General features: G+C 35.7%; 1 protein-coding gene across 1 annotated transcript in view; it reads right to left on the bottom strand.

Moving 5' to 3' along the window:
• Positions 1-17174, bottom strand: part of PCDH11X (protocadherin 11 X-linked) — a gene marked incomplete at both ends in the record, with an annotated part of 453149 nt that extends 435975 nt beyond the window's left edge. The window contains one exon of the mRNA XM_082323174.1: positions 16635-17174. Coding sequence (XP_082179300.1) covers positions 16635-17174 — 540 coding nt within the window. The remainder of the gene's footprint in view (positions 1-16634) is intronic.
• Positions 17175-27646: the final 10472 nt, after the last annotated feature.

Here is a 27646-nt window from a genome sequence, read left to right as displayed (position 1 = left end):
TTTCTTTGTTACCTTGCTCATGAAACTCAGTAGCCTGTAGCATATGGTATGCTGTGACAAATATGTAGTTAAACTTCAAACCACATTCAAAATAGTTTCTGAAAGACTTCACTCCTGTTTCTAAGAACTCTTCTAGTATTATCTAAACATTACAACGGCAATGAGGAGACTGGTAGTTGTACCATTTCTTCCAGCCCTATGAACATTAGATACAATTTCTACACACACACAAACTTCCCCACCCACCCCGCCATGTTCATAATTGTGAAAGTTTTCAAGCCTGGGAGTAAGATTTTCAGCCAAACAGAACACTGAATTATACGCTCATACATCAAATTATTTTAAAGTTATTACCAAAGCTAATCGTTAATATGGAAGCACCTAAAACCCCCAGGTTTTAATTCTACAAAGGTAAATTCACTTCTGAAAGAGCCTTGTTGTTCTTCCGGTTCCTTAACATAGGAAAACTTAGCAGAAAACTTTATTCCTTGAGTAGTACAAAGTTTTCTGCCACTGGGTAGCAGAACAAATTCTGCCTATATCTCTGGCTTTTCCTTCTCATCTTAGCTCAAGCATATATACATTTCAACTATGAATCAAATTAATTTTATTTCTATTTAATCTAATACAATGGGCATGCTTATTTGTGAAAAATGTATTTGCATGATTTCTGATCTCCTCCATCAGCCTATGAAAAACTAGATATGTTTTTAAGTAAAATAATAAAGTTTAATTCCTTCATCACTGTATCCAAAACACATTTCAAATACAGTGCTGTTTTGATCCTATAAGAATATCACCAGTGGACTGATGTAAACAGAAGTTAAAATAAGTGCTCGTCACATGATGTAGTTTCTAAAACTTTGCCTATATTCCCAATGTTCAAACTTTACAATTTACAAGTTTTATAAAACAGTTTCAAAACCCAGCTGGGGAAACTGCACATATGAAAAAAATCTAGATAAGAATATCAGAAACGCCACATCTGGACAAGAAATTTGAGAGCCTCAAATTGGTGGAAGCTCAGGAATAACTGGGGAAAATATGCTTGTGCTGTTCTTACAATCTCTCCTGAGTATCTGATATCAAGTTTCAGAGATAGGATACAAGATCAGACGAAACTCATTTTCATCCAACAAGGCCACTCTCAGGTCAAGTCAGTATCATTCACATAACTTAGCTGTAAGGAAATGGAGGCACAGAAAGCAGAAGTGACTCATTCACGACGACTCTGCAGGCCAGTAACAAAACCACAATGAGACAAATCTCACTGTTCAGTGACCCTCAAACATCACATCATCAGAATACAGAAAATACGTGTTACAGAAAACAACACGAAAGCACAAATAATACTGGTTTAGATACCGTTAGAAAATGAGAACAGGATTTCAAGTCAACTGTACCCTTTTAGAAAACTGCCTAGGAAGTTTGAAAGAAGACACCACTATTTCTCATACAGCAATGCTCTAATTAACAAAAAACTTTTCTATTCAGATTGCTCGTTTATTCTCTCCAAAAGTTAGTAGAAAGAATGATGATAAAATTGATCTTTTATAGAAGTCATAAACATTGTAAATAATCATCCTGCCATCCATATACCACAGTACTAGAAGACAGACCATTGGAATGGTTTGCGTCCTTTCTATTTTTTTATTCAGACTCTTTGAACAATTTTTAATGTTCATTTTTCCCTTCGTTATGATTGAAATGCACACACTTTTGCCTTCTAGGACCCCACCCTCACAAGCAGTCTTAAAAGCAAAAACCACTACAGAAACAAAATAGATTCTATTGCTGTCCATGCTGTCTATTGCTGTCCTTGTTTAGCACTTAGCAGAAACAACCGGGCTGGCAGAGATAACTATTTGAGACTTTGAAAATGGAGACAAGGAAAGCCTGAAAAGACAAAAGTCCAGCTAAGATTCATATGTGAAGGTGTACAGTAAAGGTTATAAAGTCTTAACACAATGCACTTCAAAGTCTGAATAACAAAAACATCATAAGCAGATATTAAAACACACACTAACAATTTTTTTTCCTTTAACTTTGTCAAAGGTCCAGTTAGGCATTTAACTTAATTGCCAAGAATTCTGGATGATGCTAGCAGTTGAAGGTTTAAATTATTCAAATGACAATTTTTTATGAGTAAGAGACAACTACTGGACTACTTCAGAAGTTAAAAACCCATAAAATTAATGTAAAATCTTACAGAGAACTAGGTAATCCATAAACTTCAAGGAACAGATTCATGTTCTGATATTTTACAAGCATAGCAAGTATCTTGGATACTCATCTTGGATGAATATTTCATTTATGTGAAACAATAAAAGGTGTGCAACACTGACGGAAAACAGGAAAGTTCTATCAATTCTTTATGGTCTATTTGTAAGACTGACTTTCAAATTATGGTATTCACACTTTGCGTTGGCTTTCCATACAACGGTCAATTCAACAATAGAAAATACTAATACATAACTGCCAGAATACTATTTTTGAAGTTACATTGGAAACAGGATGGGGAACAAAACAGAAGCTACTTTGTTTATACCTTTAAATGTGCTACAACAAATAGGTTTGAAAAGTCCCTTAGGGAATAAGGATGAAAAAATTATATGACTGGGGTTAAAGTGAAGAGCAAAAAGTAATCTCAAAGTGAAAAAGCCATAATATCCCATCCTGAAAGGCACAGAGGAACATCCTGACTCAAAAGAAAAAAAGAAAAGGAAAAAAAAAAAACAACCCAGAAAATGTCAATTTGCTTGATAAAGCAAAGAGAAAAGATTACAATTATTTGACTGTGGAACATCAGCAATAACCACAGCAATAATACACATCACATTAATAGAGCCAGCAATTATAGCACAATGTGAGAAAAATGTATTTCAATACTGACAGCTGATGACTCAGAATTCATTCTTTTTACCAGTGTTTCTTTTTGTTTCTTTAAAATTGTCTGAAATGCTCTTTGCTACACGTCCCAGCTTCAAAAGCTCTACGGGACTTCAGTGTTCAGACCAATTCTATTTCTGGTCTAGGGAATATAAATTACTTTGTAATAAACCTTTCTTTCAGGAATAAAAATACCCATACTAATGCAGTCAAGTACCAAGATCCATGGTTGACACTTGATTTAAATGTATTCTTTGATAGCTAAAAAAATGTCATTTTGGTCTTAACTTTTTCTCCTCCCTGTACTTCCCCTTGAAAGAAAAATATTACATACAGTGTATTTGGGGGAAAACCACCTAGCATTATTTAAATCTCTATCACTATCATCCAATATTAGAAAGCTAAAAGCAAAATTAAAATCAAGAACACATTATTATTGTAAAAGCTTCTCTAATATTTTGTGTATTTTATGACAACTAAACCCAGGAAGAACTGAAACTACCTCTCCTATTTTCAAAATTTATCTTAAAAATTTGAAATCTTCATCCCTCCCAAAACCAGAGATCATAGAAAAGTGAGTTGGACAAAAGAATAATCTGAAAGCTTTGTGAATATTATCATTCACCTTTATTTTTTCTTTTCTTTACTGAACATTTTGAAAATAGTAGTATTTTTTGATTGTCTCGTATGTATATATGGAAAAAGACAACCATTAATAACTTGGAATCTTTAAAAATAATAATCGGAATAATTTTAGGATTTGCATGCAGTCTGCTGGAGGTTTCTCATGATAGACATCCAAAATACAAGTAAAATTTGTATCGCTGCATCCACTACAATAACTAAAAGAAGCAGAAAAAAAAATAACCCTCACAAAATTATTCTGAAACTAGAATTACTATGGATCCAAAGAACTTTCACATTCCTTGCAGCAATACAGAGTACGATTAGTTAATTTTCTTCTAGAACTTGCAATAATTACTTTTAATTTGGTCAAAAAAAAAATGGTTTTTAAATGTAATATGTTTCATGCTTGGATGGCAATAGCTCTTGCTGACTTTAGTAATAAGGTTCTTATTTAGTAATAAACAAGTTTAATGACAAACTTTTTAACTAAGACAATTACCAAAAAAAAAAAAAAAAAAAAAAAAATCTGTTGGATACATTGGTGATGACTGGAAAACCAAAGTCATATATATATCAACTGGAAAACCAAAGTCAGTTTCATTAACATAATTAATAAATAAATGGTCTGAAATTCAGAAACCTATATCAGGTCATTCTTTAAAGATAAAACAGGGGCCAAAGAGTAACATCTTTATTCAATAGATACTGACACAGAATGTATAAAAATAATGCACCAGCACAACGGTGGTAAACTCTCAGGGTATTTTCAAAAGGCTCCTACCTCTTTCCTTTGTGACGTACAATATATGAAGTCTTTAAAATATTGTAGATTTTGAGACAGTAATAAAGATTATGGGTGCCGTATAATTTGTCCTAAGTACACTGTTAGCAACCTGCCAGAATAAAAGATGTCCCATATATAAAATTGCTAAATATACACACAGTCTAAGCCACAATTATTTCTTCTACTGCATCTGAGAAAAAGTTCCCAGAAGAGGTAATTTGTTAGCACTGTTCTCACGTATCAGATTTGGGGAAAGATAATAGTCAGCAACCTGGAGGCCTTATTCGATCTCCAAGTATTTTGGGGGGCCCTGATTTATGCAAAGCAGGTAGGACAGATTAATTTTCAACAGCACAGGAAAGAGAGACACAAAGAAATCAGGTGACTTATCACAGAGTCAAGAACAGGTTTATATACCACTCGCTAGATGGCTGCAAGATCAGTGTGTGTCCTGCTAGCTGTATTTGGTAGCCCCAAAAAAAAGACAAACAGCTATTAATGAAACAGTTATAAATACTACTCCAGGAATGATATATTAAGCAGCTCTCTGTTTAAGAACCTACTACTAAATGTAGTAGAAAAAACAGACAGACATTCATGAAATGGCAGTTGATGACTGCATGGGGATTCCCAGACTTACCCATGAAAAACACAGTAACCCACTGTGGCACAACATAAATCTGTTACCATTTTAAAAAATTGCGAACAACTTATTGTGGTAAAGCTCCACAATTACAACTGAGCAAACAACTGCTACTTTTTTGGAACAGCACACAGGTTAGGGAAGTATAAAAACAATGGTAAATGGGAACATGTGATGAAATCTGAGGCCCCTGAAATTCTTGCAAGTTACTTGAAAATCATCATCATGTCATGAAAACTTAGCAGACATCTGCTGAATTCCTCACTCTTCTCTATCCTTGCACTTTTCATTACACTGTAAGGCATCAAAAGCATCTCAATACATTAGGAAATCACACAGTGATGTCGTCCTCTTCACCTGAGTGGCAAATTTGGCATTCATTTCTACATACAGTTTTCAACTGCTTTCTGATTTTTAAAACTGTATATGTGGGTTAAACAACGTTCAGGAGCTGCTTTTATAATTGATAAAAGGATTTACTCCTTAAAAGCACTGAAAAAATTCATTTCATTGCAGACTGTGAAAGTACTGATTTTTCAAAGACAGAATTTCAGTGTTAGGTTGTCATGAGGAAAGCTAATGATAACTGTAAAAATTAAAATTTCAATTTAGAATTTTTTACTTACACATTTTTTTAAATACAGCTCCCAGGAAGAGTGTGAAATATGTCGAGACACAGTGCACATCTCTTCTGTACTAACTCAAATTTACCAAATCGTGACATACTTACACACAAGAAATCTACATGCAACTGTATCAACAGCATACTCTGTACCAATATCCAATTAAACCTGTTGTCTTCCTGCTTGCATCTTATAGAAAGCCGAAATTAGAGAAAGTCAAATCAAATCAAACTAATAGTTCCTTACCCTCTGAAACTGAGGAGGATTTTATGGCAAGCATAACACAAGGAAAAGTTAGACTCAAGGCAGCTTCTACTGAAATCAAATGAAGTCTTGATCAAGTGACCAGTAAAACTCAATCATGGCTTCAGTTTTAACTTTCAGAGAGATCTTCCTAGAGAATTTTATTGTTTGTCTGCACTTATAAAATGTTTAGCCAGTAATTTTTGCAATTAACTGGTGGAAAAAAATCTCATCTTCAATGAACCGTCAGCACTGTTTGAAATATTTTTAACTGTCTATGTTCACATGGTTTATAAACCCTCACGAATCTCAAATTCTCTTAAGCCGACTTATTTTGAGCTTGCAGCACTGATTTGTTTCTTTCCTCCAAGTAGCTCATAAGATATAGCTATCCCAAACCAAATAAGCACATGAAAAAAACCCAAAGAAACACACAAACAAAAACCTGTTGTCCAGGTAACCATCACCAGCATCTAAACCTACAGAAAAGGGCAAAAAAGTTTTCAGTATACTGTTGCTTATGTGAAACATTCAAAGACCTTCAGAAAGTTCAGTTAATGAGTGGACTTACTTTAAAATCTGTAACACACAAATGACATATGGAAATCTCTATTTCTGCCATACATTTTATACCTGTAGCCAATTCAGATATTGCTGACATTAGAAATTTTGGCAACCTGTAAAGATTTTAAAAGTATTCATAAAAACAAAATTAAGTCAAGTTTGGAAAAGTCACTTGAACATGAAACATGAATTAACTGGGTTTGAACATGACATTTAATATTTTTCTATAAATTTTTCTCGGAGGTGCATTACATTGCCATCGTATAGTAAACATAAAAATTCACCATTCACATGAGGATACTCCAATGTAACTGCTTAATAATAGGACGCACATTTTGTAACTTCATTTGACATTGCATATTTGCAGTTCCAATATCATGCATATATGCAAACCAAACTATAATTTTATTGAGATACATGGGGTTTTTCCTACTGCTTTTATTGTGGTTTACTGTTGAGAGCATTATAGAGTGTGTAATTGGCGATTTCTTTCCATATAAATGAAACTGAAGTTTTTACTCAATGTGTTTTGGGAAAATACTAATTTCTAAGTGTGACCTATACACTTGGTTTCAAGAGGACTATGTAAACAAATCCTTTGTCTATTATGCTCAGAAAGCATCACCACATCTGTGTGAACTAGCATACTGATCTGTCTGGACATCAACAAAAGATAATATTCATATAAGATAGATGAAGTGAAGATCTCCATTTGACAGATTCGTGCCTTCCAGCTTGAATCTACCATCCTTCCCACACAGAGACACGCTAAGTTATATATTATTGTTTAATCACAGCTAGTGTGAAAATCAGAGCCTTGAATGTGCCAGCTTGTCCCTCATCCTAACTCACTGAACCTACCATGCCTGGAAGCAAGACTTTCTCCTCCAGTCTTCAGTCAATCCCCCAAAGGGATGTCAGGATAATGGAACCTGACACTTTTACAGTAATAATGCCATAAACTACCCTAAAGGAGCCTTGTATCAACCAACAAGAAGAAATTGCCTTGACTCTTGACTCACTACCACCAGTCAGTAGTAGAGTTTTATCTACTTAGAGACACTAATTCACGGCTGTAAGAATGCAAATCAGATATTTTCCCCTTTAAAAATCAGACCCAGTGACTTTTTCAAAACAATGTTCATAGATAACCACTTGTCTGTCCAGTTCTCTCTAGACAAATTACTACTGAGCAATGTTTTTATCCTACTACAAAACCTTCTCATAAGGATTGTATACACTGGTATTTCAGATAGCAAGAAAAATGGGTAAATGGGAAGGGCTTTGTAAGAAGGTGGATGTTGAACTACATTGTAAAATAATGAAAATAGTCTTATGATGCAAAGATGATGTAAAAAGATTTTGAAGTAAGGGAGCTATGTCAAGTGAAGAGATTTTTTTTAAAATTCCTTATGTTCCTAAACTTAAGTAACTGGAAAACAGTGACAAGCAAATGTATTTCATTAGATGACCAAGGATAACGACAAATGTAAGGGATAAGAATTCTACCTATAAGTATTCATAATTTCTCCCTCAGTCCACCTTCCAATTTCTCCTGTAATTACTAATCGAAAATAAGATATGAAAGGGAGAAGTAACTTTCCCTTTGATATTTGCAGGTGAGCTTTTCAAGGTTTTAGGATGCCACTTAGCACTTATAAGCATCCCTAAAGTTTCTGTATCTCATTTTATAGGTTGTTTGAGTTCATGTCATGTTATCCATGAAGCCAAAACTACCTGACCTAGACAAGGGAAATGATGGTAGGGAGCCAATTACTCTTCACCTGAACTGAAAGCTGGGTAAACTCTCTATTCCATTCTATTTGAACTACTTCTTATTACTTCAACATATCTTTTAGATCATAAGGAAACTGATAACAAGAAAATTCTGCATATCTTTGGTATTAGGATTTATTTAATATTAAGAACTTTTACAGTTTGCACTACTAACAGATTTTCCCCTCTCCTCTCAAGAGCAACATAAGGGGTTACCTAAATATATCCTGTCCTAAGTCATTTAATGTGTTCTTTAAAGCATTTATCAAATACTTGCTGTGCACACCTAAAGCTTTATTGGATAAGCTCATTAAAGGCTTCTTTTATGGGAAGGTACTGGGGTAAATAGAAGTTGCACAGGGTAAGTTAGGTTGGTACACATGTAAAAACAAGACAGAAATGCATTGGGGGCAGGGGATTGTTGCATAAAACAAGTTCAGAAACAAAGATATTATCAGGCCTAATCGTACCTATCAGAAAAAAGCCTGAGTGAAAGGAAAGCCATTAACTTCTGAAAATATATTTGCTTTTCAAGAACCGATTTGTAGTGTAAAGGACACTTATGAAGTTAACTCTATAACGGCTGTATCAAAGTTATTACTTCACCTGAAACCAACTGACCTCAGGTTTCTGGAACAAAAAGGCTCTTTCCCCACTCACAGCTTTAGAGAGTTAGCATCTGAAACGCTACACAACAGTACTAAGGACAACATTAACTAAACCATATAACCAGCAGAAAATGTTATGTATTTGTGAATAGTTTTAGACTCTGTGAAGCTCAATCTTTCAAAGAATTGAGCCTTTTTACTAATGCCTGAACTTCCCTATAGCTGAAGACTAACTTTCAAATCTAGCCCTGTTGTGCAGCACATTACTACTTCGTAAGTAGAATAAAACAAACAGAATAAAAAAATCCTAAATTACTTGGAAGGTAGGTGCATCAAGATTTACAGAAATCTGCAATGGCACTTCAACCTCTACACAGGTGTATTACAGGAAGTAACACAAGTTTTATGAACAACATCTCAGCAAGTATTATTCATAAGTCTTCGAGGGACTGCTGAAATTCTTGTCACTTCAGATGGTAATTATCCATGTCTCAGTGGAAAAGACAAGGAGAGGGAACCACCCATGTGAAAAAACTGAAGCTGTGTTATAACATTACACAAATACACTGATTTCCTGGCAGTAACAGAGAAAGGGAGAGATGTTTCAGTTCTGTCCTATTCCCCACTGCCACTGTGGACTTAGGAAAAAAGGTATTTACCATCATTCAAAAGACAGCTTGCCTGTCCTAGAAAACCCCTCTCTTCTAAAGGGCAGCTAAAAGTTACCTTAAAAAGACAACATGTCCAACTCTCCATATCTATTAAATTACAAGCACTATAGGGTGACCTTAGAGCTTGACTGGAGTGCAACTCCAGAGCAAAAAAATTCCTAAATCTATTTTTGAGCTCCCTAAATCTATTACCTTCCCCATCTATGCTGGCACATGAAATGGAAAAGAACACGTAGTACTGTTCTGCAAATACATGAAGTATAATCCACATGAGCCATTACAATGAAGATGGAAGTTAACCTGTCCTGCAAAGTTATGCTGAATGAAATCCCTATGCTAATTCAATTGACTGTGAAATAAGAAAAACAAGCCCCCCCCCCAACCAAGCAGAAACTCAAAATCTTAGTCTAAGCTACATGTGAGCGGGAGAGGAAAAAATAAAAGCAAACAAAAAAAAACCCCAACCCTCAAATGCTTTTTTAGCATACACCTTATTTGCACCTTGTATATAAGCACTGCCAAATCTAGGATTTGATTTAACAACACCATTATTTCTCAGTTTTAGTTTCAAATACCTAAGTACTATTGTTACCTGGGTCATCAATATGCATGTAATTGATTTTTGTTTTAGTGTCTGTGTATCTTGAAATATCACTGATCAATTAGCCTTTCTCCAATGACAAGAAAGAAATACTGAAAAGTTATTGTTATTGTCAATAAATTTCCTATTTGAATCATGTATTTTCCTGAGTATATACAAGTCTGTAAAAAGAAAATTCTTGGGATCTTTGATAGCCATCCTTTACAATTCAGCCATACGTCCCTTACACAGTTACTAGAGAGAGTTGCTAATAAAAAAGAAATTAAATAGTGTAAAAATACTTTAGTACTGGTCGGTTACCATAAATTTAAAAGGATTTTTGATAACAGGAGAATAATGAAGTTGGAATTTACCTAATCTTATTAGTGTCTAACTGCAGTATTCAGTAAGGCCTGACAATATTAATAAATGTCAGTTTACACGTAGAAAAAGCTCTACCTTCGCAGTTTTTTAACAGAAGGCAGATGTTGATAACAACCACCCCAGGCTTTCTGTGACCTATTTAAAGGGCCAATATAACACTTCATTGTCCTCTCACGTTGCTGAAGTCTACAAAGAAGAATCGTCCGTATTAATTTCAGTATGATTATCTGTGGGATGTTCCCTCATTCAAACATGGTTTGAGAGTAAAAGTGAGGGCTGCTGCTTCAGCTTCCACTTAAAGAAATGAAAGTATAAAAAAGGACAGAAATGAGACGTTCAAGCAGCTGATGCTTGGGACAGTGAAGATGATCTGGTGAACACCTGTGTTAAGAAAATAGAAGTCTGTGTCACTGCACTGAGTTTGCAAGGACATTAACTGTGCCTCCTTCCTTTCTCTCTATGTACTGAACCACTCAGATAGTATTGGTGTAACATTAAAACACAAACAGGCCATAGAAAAGTTTTGTTTGTCCTCCTCTACTGTTACAAATTTGATAGTCAAAAGCGCTATCACTGCTTATGATATGATTATCAACAATGATTTCATTTTCTGATTTAACTACACATCTAGTCTTCATAATTTTGATTTAACTACCTTCCTAGCTTTCATTTTACATAAAACACATCTCCTTCCATTCCTGATTTTCACAAACAGTGACATTAGTTGCTTGATCCAGAACTAGTGTGAGGCTCAGAAATAACCTAGTTGCAAGAGCAGGCTTGAAATCTGATGAAGAATTGTGATCTCCATCTTCCGCGGCTCATGGAATTGATGAACTGTATCAGAAAAAAGGGGAAAGTTGCTATTGAAAGACATCACAATAAATGATTTACAGTAGCAAGAGGTAACTCTCCTCATCAGAGGCAAGACTGACGTGTTGTGAGACTGAGTAAGAATCTATTTTGTCAGATTACAGAGGTATGAACTGACAGCTACAAAAAGATTATTATATTATACTAGAAGGAATGCACCAGCTGCTTTTGATGACAAGTAAATACAAGAAAATTACTGTAATAGGTAAGAGTAACGGAACTTTAACAGTAACACCAGTCTAATTTCCCCCCAAATTGCGACAGATTAGAGCAGCAACCTATTAGCACACAGGATTAGCTCACAGAAGAAAATGCTCTGCCTCTGTAAGAGCAGAGTTATGCTTTCACTCTAGTCCACTGCTAACTGGGTATTGTTGCACCCATGCAACATCTAGTGTATATGGTATACCTAGTTGACAAGAAATGCTAAGTAATCAACAAAAATAATTTAATTCTAAACATGCACTTAGACGAATCCTTTTGGAAGTATGAATGTGACTCTCCATTACAGTGCTCTGAGCTGGAACTCTGTTCAAAACCTGCTCTAAAACACCTCCCCTTTCTAACATCTAAAAGAACAAAGAAATGCTTCACATTAAAATCTTCATAGTCAAAGCAGAGGCCTGTGACACCTGTAAATTTTAAGTGTATTAATCAGGTTATACTAACTATTAGCTTGCCTTGAACTGAAATATAAGCGTACTGAAATAGTGTAATCAACAACAGCATGTAAGTATTTTTAACACTGTGGTGGTATTGCCAGACACAATGTACATTTTACATCAGTATGTAAGCAATGTGAGCTCCCTGAAGAGGGGAACAAAGACCTGTAGGCTTAGCTGCCTACTGGGGTTAAACCTCAACATTAGCATTTGTAGATTCATCCTTAATCAGAAATTCCTGCTTATTAACATTTCAAATTAAAATTTGCTCTTGCATCCTGCTGTTTTAATATACTACTTCTGTTTATGAATGCCTGTTCCCCTTTTTCCCTGTCATTCCCAGTTTACACTTTAAGTAGTCATCTCAACTGAATTAAATCATTGGTTTTCCATCTGGCCGTTTCTTTCCCTGAACTACTTCATTATCTGCCTTAGCTGCCTGTTCTATCACCTCCTACTATCAGTGTTATGACAGCTTTCTGTCCAACCTAGACTTGGAGCTATTTCTCATTCTAAATGCTTTTTCTTTTATTTTTAAATGATATCTAATTACGTTCTCCCTCCCTAGCCTTGTTCTAGTAAACACTGTTTACCATTTGCCATTTGAACCCTTAACGTCATCCTATCCATGGTCAGCTTCAGGCATCTCAGCAGAGAAGCACAACCTTTTATAATGCTATGCACAACAATTTATTTGGGTAACAGCAAGATGCCTTGCATGGCTGTTTCCTGGAAACCCTCTTTTCTATGGGGAAGGAAAAAAAAAAAAAACCAACACCAACCACCCAACTTTCATGTAATGTTAAAGCATCCCTACTTTTAAATAATTCAATATTTGTAAACTTCTACCAGAGCAACTCTTGGCCAATTACTAGCACTATTTCATTGGCTGGGTGGGAGACATTTCTTTGCAAATTGTTGCAACTCATTATCTAAATAAGGAAACAATAAGTACAACTGAAATGCTATCTGAAAGACATGTTTGGATCTTCCTCTTAAACAAAAAATTAAAACCACTGCTTTCCTTAGAACATCTCCTAGAACTTGTCCTCCACATAACTCCTAAATAAGTCTTACAAGAAATGCAGAGGTTATGTAAAACTGTTGTCTTTTGAGAGTTCATGCATTTCAGACAGTATATAGTTGAATCACAGACACCTGGAGAGTTTTGAAGCTGCAGTACCATGAATCAGTTACATATAAATAAGTTATTTTCTACTGAGGTACCATTTTGAGAAAATGCAGGCAGGCAAAAAATACTTGAATGCTAGTTTGTGTGGTAATGAAAGCACTCTCTTGTATTAAATATATTAAATCCTGTGTTACGGAACTTCCAAGTAATGCTGAACCCAAAATACAAGAAGACCTTTTTTACAATGTTTTGTTTTCTTCTGTTTTTAAAAGGATTTTTAGAAAGAGGCAGGAGATTAAAATAACATGCAAGTCCATCATATAGTTAAAAGACTACAATTAATTATCTACTTTGCAAAAGAAACTGAATACAGCAATTACATGCAACCTTTTTCGCCACACTTTGAAGGGGGCAGTAAGGTAAGTGTAACAAAGTGAGGAAATATTGTAACACATGAAAATTACCCTCCCAATGAGATACAGAGTTGCTGAAAATGTGTTACAGACCTATAAACTATTCAGCTGACTTTGTACTGAGAAGTTAATTCTTTTTTTACAAATTGTTATGGCAAAAATCTCTATCTTCTGGCAAAATAGGCCTGGCTTCACATAGACAATAAGCACATTTTAGCCAAACTTTTTAAAAAAGTTAAATATAACTGAAGAACTTTCTCTGCCTTGCACAGCTTGTCAATTTTCTATTACTTTCTCTAAAATATAGAGCAACATATTTCACTCTGTTGCTGCGCGCATAATAAAGCATCAGCCTTTGTGCTTCTGCGAAGTGACTTGCATATCTTATAATCTCCCACTCCTCTGCCATCCTCCAAGTATGCTGCCCTGCCCATCATCTTCACATCTGGTGCTTCCCAAAATTCCCCGCAACACTGTGATATCAGCCCTGTAAGACTCATCCTGTTCAGAAGGCAAGGCAGTTTCATGTGCTGCAGTTTCCCCGCTTTTCTGTATGCTGGTCATAAAAGGAAGGAAAAGGTCAGCACACATCACAAGCCAGAAGCCATTAGTATCTTCAGAGCATACCCCAAAAACCAGCATAGGATAACGCACATGAGAAGTGTTTTGGGATAAAAGGCAAGCAACATCATCCTTGTGTGCCTGCCACCCTCCCTCTTAGTATTTCAGTGTTACCCAGGAAAGAATTCTGAGGCACCACTACTGTTCCCTTCCTTTTTCATCTCCCTATTCTTCCCCAGTGATGGATGGATCTGTGTATGCTACATTCCCTGCCTGCTCACCAGAGTCCTTCATTTCTACTACCTTTCCCTCCCTCCTCTTACATGATCACTTTTGGTATTAATACTGTAAAAACTACCACTAGAATAACATCTGGACATTACTATTCCAAACAGTGTCTGGCTGTCATAAACCGCTTCATGGTTTTACAGATACTTTCCAAGGTATGTGAAATTGCTGGCTTATTTAAAGGCAGTGGAACCATAACTCACAAAGTACCTGACCAACAGGCATGCAAGAAAAAAATGCAATTAATTCATTTAGGAGATCTGTCTATAGGGCTGTGATTTTACAAATTATTTTGGTTGCGGCACATCTAGCACAAGAATTCAGAACTTTCAGTCCATACCAGTGTGTGTTCATCCATATCACCCTTCTTTCCCTTATGTAGCAAAAGCAGTTTTTCAGAAACACTTCAATAAACATGTAAACTGGTTTTATTTCTTTTTTTTTTTTTTTGCCTAATACAATTAAGTTTTTGGGTGTTTTGTTTTTAAAAAAAAAAAAAAAAAAAAAAAGATCTTTGCACATCTCAGTGAAACCTGGCCCTCTGGCAGACCATCTCATGTTAAATCTTTAGACAAGTTCTTATGCCCTACCCTACTTTTGGTACAGAGCTGTAGCTTGTATTTTAGATGAGCTCCCACTTGTGTGACACAAATATGCTATCATTTTGCTGATCTGTTACATTCCGTTTCTGAACACACAGTCCAAAAATAAACTCACGAAACAAGGCTGCTATTGTGGTGATCTGAACTGTTGCTCACTCAATCCCAGGGCCTCCTGATCTTGCTGTTTTCTATTTTTTTTCCTTTTCCTAGAATAACAGCACAATTCTCTCAGATACATTAACTAACATTTTTCTACTCAGACCATGTATTATTTTGCCACAATTTGTCTGTAGCCCTGGCTTTTTTATTATTTTCTACTCCTACTGTTATTTGTTTAATATGCTGTTATTCATTCCCCAGATTCTCCTTTAAAATGCCAAATAGAGAAGACTGCATCCTATTGGATGCTTCTTTAAAACTTTTGAAGAGCTTACTACAAAGACCTCAAACTTTGTAGTAAGTTCTTGAAAACTTTTAAATTCCTAGGCTACACTGAAAGCACACAGATGTATGTGTTTTTTCGTTGGTTTTGTAGGTTGTTGTGTTTTTTTTTTTTTTTTTTTTTTTTTTTTTAAGATAGCTAACCAGAAGTGTCCAGTGGGATGCAGTTTTCTGAAAGAGATTTTTATGTCTTTGTCACGAGTTAGTACCCATACTGCCACAATTACTTCAGGTTGTTAGCAATTTAAAAGAGTTAAAATAAGGCAGCACTTTATTCTTATTAAACTACTAGTAAGTACTGATATCAGTGAACATTAGCTGTCAAGTCAATCAAGCAATATACTGGCCTATATAGCCCATATTCTTCCAGTCAGTACTAAGGGTGTCAGATTGGTCGCTGAGCAGTCAAACTACCCAATAGCTCCCTATTACAAATCAACGTAAGTGAAGACATTTTCAGCTTCCCACATAATAACCCAACAATTTTAGAATAAGTTCCTTTCTTGTTCTAAACTCTCTGCTTAAGTAAACTCAAGTGAAAGTAATCCTTTATTTAGCAATCACACACTCTTACACACCACCTGTCTACATGTTATTCTTTTGTTCCCTAATTGCAGTTCTCCTGTCATTTGCTAGAAAGGGTAGAAGAAGCAAGCATATGAAATATCTGCTCTTACGAGACCATTGGCACTGCTGTCCTTGCATTCATGCACATTTTGGACTTTCTCCTGCCCAGACATTATGCCCACCCAAACATTACAAAGCTGCTTTGACAAATGAATTCTTTTTCATTCTGGAATAGCTCATCAGTACAGAGCTGAGCATCACATCACACAAGCTTCTGGGCTAAGTCCTGCTGCTCAAATCTAGGAGTCATGCAAGAGGGAGACATAAAACCAATGCAAACTATTGCTGCACTTGGCGCTGTCATGTTGGTGGCAATAAGAAGACATCTTTAATGGTCTAAGACGACTGCTAGGCAAAGCGTACAAACACTTTGAATGCTCGTGGAGAGTTCGTGAAGACATGCATGTTTCATCATACTGGTACACGGATAGACATACACATACATAAACAGCTTTCCACAAAGTGAAGATATGATGTGCCAGAATGCCCTCAGAGGTATAGATTAACATTTCAAGACAGGAATCTGCAGCGTACCACTACTGTGGTACCCAGCTTCATATTTCTAATGGGTTGATGAGGACTGGCAGCATTTGTGGGAAGACAGTAATACAGACAGTAACATAAAAGAATGGAAGAAACCCACCTTAAGGAGTTCATAATGTTGAATACCATTCACACCGATGTCCGGATCGATGGCAGATGGGACAGAATAGCGAGAATTAATTGCTGTGTTTTCAGGGATAGAGATGTTAATAACTGTTGAGGGGAAGAGGGGGGCATTGTCATTTATATCCTCTATTAGGAATCTGATCTTGACCAGTCTGAAAACTTCATCAGGCAAAACAGCAACCTCCACCTCATAAAAGCAGCGATTCTCACTAAAGATGCCAGAGCACAGCTTCTCTCGGTCTATGCGGTTTGCAGTTGTGAATATCTCACCAGTGTTCTCCTCCACCCGTACTAATGGTACATCCCCAGTCTTATACACAAGCTTGAACTGTAGCGGTGAGGAAAGGGGAACATCTGGGTCCAGCGTTAGGTTAAGATCCTTGAGCAAATTGCCAATGAGGACATTTTCAGGCAGTTCTTCCCGCACGGTATAATTCTTCTCCTGTGCGCCAGATTGGAATACAATACAGGCTAATAAGACTGCCAAGAGGTAGGTTCCAGACAGCAAGTCCATCTCCAGAATGACTAATGAGTATTCGTGTAGAACGCCAAGAGTAGCTGGAAAAAGGAAAAGAAAGAAAAATTCTTAAAAATTTACAGAATATTGTGTTCTTAAAGTGATGGGAGACATGAAAGGAGTATTTTTCCTACAGCAAATAACCTGAACTGTTTGAAAACCCTATTAGTAAAGTGATATTTGACTTAGCAATAAATTTTATACACATTATAAAGGATTTTTTTCTTTTTTTTACTTAAAACTGTTTACTAAACGCTGAAGTAAGACTCAGAACTGGATCACAGTGAATGAATAAATACAAAAATCCCTATTTCCAGCACAAGGTTTTCCTTCACTCCTTAAGAAAACCTCTTCCTTTGAACCCTCTGCCACATTGTCCTCAATTTTTTTGTTTCCAAAGAAAAAAGTATGTAAGTTTGCAAGCAACCATCTGCTGAAAACTAGATCTTTTTATACCTCTTGCTCAGAGACAGGAAACCAAGAACACTTGTCTTAATTCTCCCCCAAGTTTTGCACTGACAAAATTATGTAATATTTGTTAACAGCAAAGAAATCTGGCTATTTTTAATACAGGAACTTAGACTAGCAGGAAAACGTTATCTAGTGGAAATTTGTCTAACAAATTTGCTTAAATGTTATCGAGTGGAAATTTGTCTAACACAGGGACACTAATACAGCAGTCCTTTTCTTTAAGATAAGATCTGATTTGATCTTTGAAAGTAAACATAAATACTCAATTCATTGAAATTTGGATTATGTGTCTAAATCCACAAGAGCAGGGCACAAATTCCTACACAGAAGGAGAACAGCAAAACATTGAAAGTCTTTTAGCTTTCGTTCTACATCAAAAATTTTTCCCAGCAGGAAGGGTAAACTTGTAACCCTCTTAGTTCCCCAACTGCCCACCATATTGCCAGATAATCTCCATTTGGATACTTGTCATTGATTTCCAAGACAGTTGAGGTATCTTTTGCTTTCTTTGATTTTAGGGGAAAAAAGGGGAAGAGAGAGAGAGAGAGACTACGCAGCAATAATTTCCCTTCTGGTATGTGGCAACATTTACTACATCTCCTTAAGAATGAACTGTAAGAAATTTGATATAATTTTAAATCTGGTGATGTCTGCTTATATATGAGCTAAGTACTCTGAGATACCAGTACGTTTAAAGTGAGATACAGCTTTGTTCTGAGCTGAAGAAAAGAAAATTTTATACTTTGCAGCCTAGTTTCTGAATAACAATATATTCTCAAGATTGTTAACAGCCTCAAGAAAGATGGAAGTAGGGATGACTTACAGGTACATACAGATATCTATATACCTACAGCTGAGAACTTCTAGAGAAAACACACACTATTGAACTCCATGTATAGAATATGCTACTTTGCCTAACCTTTGCATAACTCTGCCCTTCCAGAATTTAGGATAATCTAGGACAGCATTTCTGTAAGGTATATGTTCAAGAGGTCCATCTAAAATGATTTTTTTAGTTAATGAAGTTTTATCTCCTACCAGCTTAGTATCTGTTTCAAAAATACACCTGTACTAACTCACCTAATTCTTTTCATTGTACAAAATGTGGATTTTTTTTCCTGCCTTTTCTGATTTTATTTTGCCTGCCATAGCATAGATTGATTTACTCCTGCAGATCAAGTTGCAGTGGTTGAAGAAATTACTGAAGCCAGTAATTGTCTTGATCCCTTAGTTATTGCCTTTCAGCAGTACCACTTTCAGGGTAATTTAAATTAAAACATTTGACTTTGCAGTGAAACGGATTAGGAACATTTAATATTGCTATTCCATTTCAACTCTGCAACTTTCTTTTGATTGGGAGTAAGTAACAGATAAAGAACATTCCAACTAGATCTGCAAGGTGTATCTTTCCACACCAGCATGATTTAACTGTAAAGCGTTTTCTGGCTTTATAATTATACAAAAGGAGTAACATGAAATAAAAATCCAATCCTGCAAGTCTTCACTTATGAAATAAGGCATTGCTCACTGGAGTAATTCAATTAACCTGAATGAGATTGCTGACATGGGCAAGAACTGGATATGCAGTTTATGTGGCATAGTTACCACATTACCTGCGGTATTTTAGTAATTCACAGACTTATTTGCAGTACTTTAGTAATGCAGTATAAGGCACAATACAACACTAAACAGGCATTCAGGAGTGATGACACAGTGTACTATAAACAGCTGTTTTATAAATCCATTATAATATTAAACTCTAAATATGTAAATAAGGAAGTCATCAGCAGAATCTGATTATCATTAATGGTAACAGTATGGTAGCAGCATGAGTTTAATGAAAGAACTGTGGAGATACTCTACAAATATATTAGTTTGACTATTATGATTTTATTTATTAACTGTCTTACATTTCTGTAAATATACCTCTAGCAATTGTCATCCCACTAAAGTAATTGCCCATGTACATTCAACCTGCAGAAAGCTCTTATTTCAGGAAAGTACATTTTTGTATCCACTATTATTGAAATAAATATATTGACATTGTTTCCATGCAAAACACCAATAAAAATGTATGGGTTACAATGAAGAGCTGATATTTAAATGTTCCACTCAAAACAAAATTTCAGAATGGTAGCATGTTCCATGCATACTGGAAAGCACTACTCTGCCACTTTTTCTTCTCTACTAGAAGTTAAACTGAAAAACGACAAAACGGGGGGGGAAAAAAAAAAACAAACCTTCACATCCTGATGTTTACAGAGTAATATTTTAAACTTGCATTTAATTTCTGAGGGGAGGAAATAATAAAAAAAGCCAAGCATAAATATAAACCAAATCTCTACCCCAAATTCTTCTGTGGCAATATTGATGTAAGGATTGCCTATAAATTATATTATTATAAAAATGTTGTATAGTCAGGTATATACATCTTCCAAATAAATAATCTTACGCCATAAAAAAATCTTTTGATTATTAATAAGGTTATTAATGCTACACTGCTCCTCTCTCTAGTTTTGAAGATACAGGGAATTTTAGTCACACTCAAAACAAAAGTTTGTGTTTTATCTATCAAGTTTTACAAAGCAATTTGAGTACACAAATCAAAGTCTAAAGAGTTCACAAAAAACTTTCCTGAATCAATTCTGAAAGTTGAGATAGTACCAGTAGATAACTTATATTAAAAACAGCTGATAAGAATTCCTATAGCCCCAGTTATAACTGCAGTGGAGTTTCTGGGGATTATGAAATAACAGCAGCAGGACTCAAAGAGGTATGTCAAGAAAGCTGCGGGGTGGAACATCTTAGCATTACATTACTATGCATACTTTTATTTACTTTTTTAAAATGAAACAAAGCTTGAACCATTCTATTAAAAATATTTTTGTGTCATATTAAATAAAACACATTAAAACATGGAAGTAATAGAACACCATTGTTATAAACCATGTTAGAAAAACGCTAACGTGACTTTTTGTAATGTCTTTTACTGCTGTAGATTTTCCTGAATTACGAAAGGGCATAGACATGTAATAGGTAGCGTTATGAGTTTTAACAGAAAACTGTTTGGTCTCGAAGTAGAAAAGCAACCAAGAAGGACTTACAATTCTTGAACTCCTGTAGAATACACTATTTTTAAGTGGTGTTTACTTGTCTTTCTAAACAATTCCAGAACAGTTTTGAACCTTTAAAAACTGTTTTAGAGCTGTAGACCTTTAAGGGGGGAAAAAACCCAACATGACTCAAGTTTTCTCTTGGAGTGCAACATCTCATGTCATAGGGAAAGTGGTGTTCTTAAAGCAACCTATTTATATAGTCATAGCTGTATGTTGCCTGCCATTTGTGCTGTAGCACTGATAGGAATACTATGGCAACAGCAATGCAAAGAAACAGAGCATGAGGTACTTTCTAGCAACCAAGCATCATCCTGAAAGACATTTACGAAGTCAGAGCATTTCTAATGACATACAACATTAAATATGTCTCTCATATTTGTCTACATACCATAAATACACATGCTGCAAAATGGGAAAACAATATAAATACAAATCCAAAAGCAAAAGGCAAGGCTAAAGAAACTGCAAATGGAAATTGCAGAGTCAGAGAAAACAGGACATTAAGACAAATTGTCAAAAGAGAGCATGTGAATGGTAACAGATGGTGGGAAAAGTTAAGAGATGAACTAAGACAAGATAAAAATACAAAAAGCAAAAAAGAAAGGAACTGGGCAGAAAGGCAGTCACAGTACAGTGTGTGGAAACAGGCTTTCTTGATGACTGGAATATAGAGGCAAAAAAAAAGAAAAAGTAGAGAAGGCTAAATAGAGTAGTCCAACCCTCAAGGACCTTTCATAAGCTCCAGCGCTCACTAACACTTTTAAGGTAGTAAAAAAAAAATTAAGAACAAATAAAATTGTATAACAGAAGGTAACATTAAGCTTGCCAAGCCATTTTCCCATCTTTCAAAAGAATGCATTGTCTGTACTGCTGACTTCTCTAACTAGTACGGCAAATGGCCCAGATGGACAGGATGGAGGGTAGGAGGGGAAAAAAACCATTCTGAGATTTGCTCTCCTTCATCGGAGTATCTATGCACTTAAATACACTTGCTTTTTTGTCCAATATACTAAATATTAATGGCATAATTTAAATATTATCATTGTTCATTATTATCTTAATTTAGCAGCTGTCAAATCATACCTTGAAAAGTAGACAGAATATAAAAATTTTAACAGCCTAATGGAGTATGATGTGAAGGTAGAATCTAAATCTGTTCTTTGTACACAAGGCTCTACTGGTCCCACCTGAGTCAGAATTCCTGTAGCTTATTACAGGACTCGACTGCTATTTCTTACTTAAGAGGATCACAGAAAAGTAGTAAATGAGTCCAGGTGTCCACTTCAGATGAAAAAGCAACACTATTTCTTGATACCTGGGTTCAGATTTGACTCAGAGCAGGAATAAATAAGTTGTGGTAGTATTTTGTAACTGCTATATCAAGTTTTAAGAAAAAACTATTATAAACTATTTTAAAAATTTAGGAAAATTACATTGAAGTCCAAAACTACATCAATATCCAAATACTGAAATCATAATAGAGAAGAAATCCTGAAAATATCACTCTCATTCTTATCTTCATATTCCTCAACCTATTTTAATTACAGGGACAAATTTAGCTAGTATAACACACTTTTTCAATATAACATCCCTTTCAATCGCTGCTAATCCACTGTAGACTCCTTAAATAGGAGTATTTAAATCCCTGTGTTAAAACAGTGTTTCTCAGAGCAAAAGATCCCCATGACATGGGCTCTATTTGTCAGTCATTAGGATGATTATAATGTTATTTAACTGAAAAGTGAGCTATTTTCAACTATTCCAGTTCACAAAGGCTCCCTCTGAAGTGTCCATTGATAATTAAGCAGTTCTATGCTACATGCCAGAGGTTCTGAATTTCTGAATCATGTTGATATGGATTTCAATTTTATCCTGGATTGGATATTATTAATTAATTAATTATTAAGCTATTGGATTGTTAGGTAGGATCTTTTCTGGTACTGCAGATTTTTAGTGTTTTTGTTGAGGTTTTTTGTTTTGGTTTTTGGTTGTTTCTATTTTTCCTGTAAGTCACTAACATAGCTAAACAGAGCAACATCTATCCTTTGTCACCACATATATCATGTTTCATTTAAGGAACTGGTTGGTTTTGATCGTAGTTAACATTTTTAAAAAAGGTAGAGACTTTACTGGTATTTCTTACCATTTCTGATGACAATAAGAAACATTACAAAGCTGTTGCCTGACAGGAATCCCCCTCATTTTTTTAAGGCCAGGCACAAATGATAACAACCAACCTGAACTCATTTTCACACTCTATAATGTTTCAAACATAAATTGTTTTGTAGCCATCAGTATTTATCCACAGAATCCACTTCCTACATAGTATATTTCATGATCATATTCAAAGATGACGACCTACCTCAAAGAGAAACAGACGATTTGTTATATTATCAAGGCTTTCAAATTCATTCCCTCATATGATTTTACTCTAAATCCACTAAGGGACTGATTTATTCTTTGATCTATTTTTTATTAGCGTGATGGTACCGACTTCAATGAGGTTTCTTTAATTTGTTTTTTTTTCCCAGTGATGAACAAAATGAAACTGGAAATTCTTATCACCAGGAGAAAACATCACCCCAGATCCACTTAAGTCAACAAAAGAATTAAGTAAGTGTGAGCCACAACTTGCTTACAGTTGCATGCTCTCCTGATTCAGAGCCTTCACTGCTTTAGAAACAGACTATTTTTAGGTTTGTTTTTTCTTTTTTTTTTTTTTTTTTACTGTGCCATCACAGGGGGTAAGAAATACTCTTCACTTGAAGAAATAAAAAGCTAATGACCAAAAGGCAGATTCTTGCAGCCACATGAAGAAGCAGCCAAGGTGTGGAAAACAAGAAATTGATAAATTCTTAGTGAAACAGAACTGTATATTCCCGATATTAATCTGCAACTAATAGGAAGAGTGCTCATTAAAACTTGCATCAAGATGCTGGAAAAAGTGAACAGAACTATAAATACACAACAGGCAGCGAGCATGCTGAATGGGCAAGTTGAACTCAATCACATTGATATATGGCATAAAGAGTAATTTCTTTTAATTGTTTCACATTAATTCCTGTAAAGCTGGTCTCTTTTTTACTAAAATAGTAAGTACAGTCCATGTTTGGGAAAATGCATCTAGCAACCACTCAGCAAATATCTTAAAAATATCCTGTAACTGATTTCAGAATACATGCAGACAGAAGATATGCAGTATCAAATTTATTTATACACCTGTAACACTGGGAAATAGATAGCCCTGCTATTAGCAGTGAAACAGTTTTGCACCAAAGCTGCATAGAAAGCTAAAGGCTGAGAACAGAAATCTTGGAAAAAAAGGTGAAGATCTCCCTGATAAGCATGGATATTTCTATTTTTTTTTAGAAAGAAACACTGGGATACCTAAACAAATAGGAAAAACAAAACAAAACAAAAAAAACCTAAACCCAACACACAAACCCTCTATAAACCTGCTGAATGTTACAGCTCCAAAGCTAACACAACATTGCTCTAAAAATTCAAACATAGATTCACTAAAATTCAGTGAGACTTGACTTTCAAAAACCATAAAAAAATAATCTAGTTATTAGCAGTATGATTCATAATGTCATTGTCTTAGTGTTTTATTTGTGTTTGTACACATGAATACATTTTACAAATTAAGCAAAAATTGCTCTAGTTTTGTTCCTTGAAAATCTGTTCATGCCTCAAATCTGAAAATTAGATCTCTGCTAAAGCAAACAAAGGAAAAGTCATCCATGAACTACTGGCAAGAGAATGCAATATCACAATAAGAAATTATGCGAAATCACATATGTGATCACTGGATGTATTTCAACTTAAAACACATTTTTATTCATTTCAAAATGAAAGTAAATCTGATTTAAGTCACTTGTGTCAAATCCTTTGAAATAGCAATTGTCATGATCACCTGTTTCATACATAATGCATTTTGCTTTACTGCCTCACTGCCAGTTAATAACTTTCATTACTGAATAGTACAAAAATACACTTCACAGTGTCTACTAAACAATTCAAGTATTTGTAAATAAAGACAGGAATATTGCTCACGGCTGAATGTTACATTGTCTAGTACCTACTTATACTAAATATAATTCTGCCTAGAGTCCAGTCATATACATAACAACATTTCTTCATTCTAGAGTAGCAGAAATCAGCTGCATTCTTCCATCCCCCCACTTTAGTTCAAAACACAGAGTTGATGTAACTACACTAACTTACACTTCTCATTTAACTAAAAGTTCCATTTGTGAGAACAGTGTTACCAAAACTTATAAAAGAAAAAACAAAAGCTGTATATTTTGACATTTTTTCTTCTAAAAAAGTCTTGAGTTAAAAAAAAAAAAAATTTCTTGTATTTTGTAATTCTTGTTAAACCCAGGATATCTGGAATTTTACACTAGTTGCATCAAATTCCTGAAGGAAAAAAAAAAGTTCTCCTGGGTGTCAGGATTCATATCTTAGACTTTAAATGACACCAGAACCTTACTTTTTCTATACATTTCTTTTTCAATTGCTTAAACTTTTGTATTTCCATCAGTTTCTCTCTGCCTCAGCATAACATATCCAGAGAAGTCTGAGTGTCCTGCGAATATACTCTCAGAGGTTTTAGTAACAAGTTCTTACAGTACTCCAAGCCTGAAAGGAAGTGAGTAGCTGAGCTTTCACCATAATTCTTGCTAAGCAAATTACCAGCGTGCCTACGTAAAACAGGACTAGGAGATGACAGCAACAAAGCATATATAAAACATATTTTAGCATTTGCTTATTCCAACCTCTCATCAGGCTGTCTGGAAATGGACACTGTGTTCCATTTCTGATGCTGTAAGGCTCGTGAAGCATCATGTTGAAACATATAAAATTCATACACTTATGCAGTCCTTAACTAATGTACTTCGTTACTTAGCATTGTAATTAATAACTTGCTAAGCATCAAGTAACAACTTCTTTCTCGGTAAAACAGGAAGAACATATCTCAGGCAATTTTACATTCATCCTTGTGAACACTTCACAGAAGTAAGATGTTCCCTATTCAATCTATTTCCTTCAACCAAAAGTTTATAGAGTATAGCAAAAAAGAAAATTTTGATAGTAGCATAGTCTCCACAGAAGTCTTCAGATAAGAAACAGTACATTTTTCATCCAGTGGCAGCATAACTATTCATTTTCATATGAGATTTTTTGTTCTTCTTAAAGATAGCTTAGATGTGAGATTCAAACTAGAAGGTACTGGTCAAGAGTTTAAAATATAAAATACATCATAAAAGAGATTTTCTATACCTTAGCATTTATGTCACCAACTAAAAGCCTAATCACCATGTTTGTCCAAAGTTGTCACATGTAACATACGGATACAATACATAAGAATACATACTTACAAATCATAAATTCACCTCGGGAATCTCCAAGAGTACCACAAACATGGAACTAATTGCATGTGTTGGAAGGAATTTTCTCATAATTTATATATAGGCCCAAGTAGTAGGGAAGCAATCACATTTTTTAGCTAACTGACCCTATGTAAACACACTATATGAATAAAACATCTCAGTATGTAATATAAGACTCTCCTAAGAGAGCATGATTTGAGAACAAGGCTTTTGCAAGGGCAGATCAAAGCCACCTGAAGATAAGTTATATTAGAATAGAAAACAAAACCATAGACCTTTTATAGCAAAACAAACAAACAAAACCAACAACAAAAAAAAAAACAGATTGAGAGAAACCAGAAAAATAAGATTATACACAAATGCTTCTCCACTCGCTATCCTGGCAGGCCAGTTCCTCCCAGACAGGCTTGCCCTGACCCCAGCTAGCTTAAGGGCTTACCGCTCCCTCCACAGACCCTCAGGCAGTTTCTAGGAAAACCCTTTCTTTTTCTTTACCTGAACACAAAGACACAGCCACCATCTTTAGCTTTGGAAAGTCCTGTGGCAGAAATTGCGGGAAGACTGGAGAAACGCCACCGCTGACTAGCTCTATTCTCCCGCCCTCGCAGCTGCCTCGGCCCAGGCGGGACCGAGGGCGGGACCGTAATGGCGCCTCCCGCTGCCCGCCGCAGCGCAGAGCGCCGCCCTCGCGCCCGCCTCCTTCTCGAAGCTTCCCCGGCGCGGGCGGGGCTGCGGGCTCCCCTCAGCGGTGGCTCCTCCCTCAGCGGTGGCTCCTCCCTCAGCCGCCTTCCCGCCGCCGCCGCCGCCTCTCACCTGGGTGTTTCCCCCCCGCCTGGCGAAAGAGAGACCTCTGACAAGGTACCCCATCAACCGCCCCTGCCTAGCGAACATAAATAGATGGGAAAGAGTAAACCGGTTCGGTAGAACCTGGGGCACAGGTGTGTGTATTGTCTGTTGCATTAGGTATGCAGATGAAGAAAACTGGGGCAAAGAGAGGCTGTAATTTTTTGTAAATTTTTACATGAATAAGCACTTACAAATTCTCTGCAAATTCTGGCCCGAGCTACCACAGGCTGGCCTATGTAAATGCCAGTGTTTCATAGGTTCAGGTGGAGAGGTTATTCCGTGCTCTCTTTCCCAAAGCCACTTCAGTGCACCACTGTTGGTACAGCCGTTCAGCGGTATGAGGAAAAAAATCCCTCCATTTGGAGTCTGTAAAGCACTTTGGGGATTGCTCAAAGGGAACGGTGCTGTATACATACAAGGTGTTAGCAATAGCAGCTGCAGCGCAGTGTAGCTTTAGAAAAATTTTCTCTCAGGAAGAAGTGAACCACCCTTTTTCGTGTACTAACTATAGGAAATAAGTGTATATAAAAGAAAATGAAAAGCAGTTTGATAAAAGATTTCTTGTGATTTATTAAGCGGGAGACCAAAAGCATCGTGAGTTTGATCCCAGCTCGTTATAGTTAAAAGCGATTAAGCTCAA

The sequence above is a fragment of the Platalea leucorodia genome (assembly GCF_965183815.1).
Source record: "Platalea leucorodia genome assembly, chromosome: 10".
NCBI classification, from domain to species: domain Eukaryota; kingdom Metazoa; phylum Chordata; class Aves; order Pelecaniformes; family Threskiornithidae; genus Platalea; species Platalea leucorodia.
Note: the sequence above shows the minus strand (reverse complement) of the source record. Positions and strands in the feature narration are given on the sequence as shown.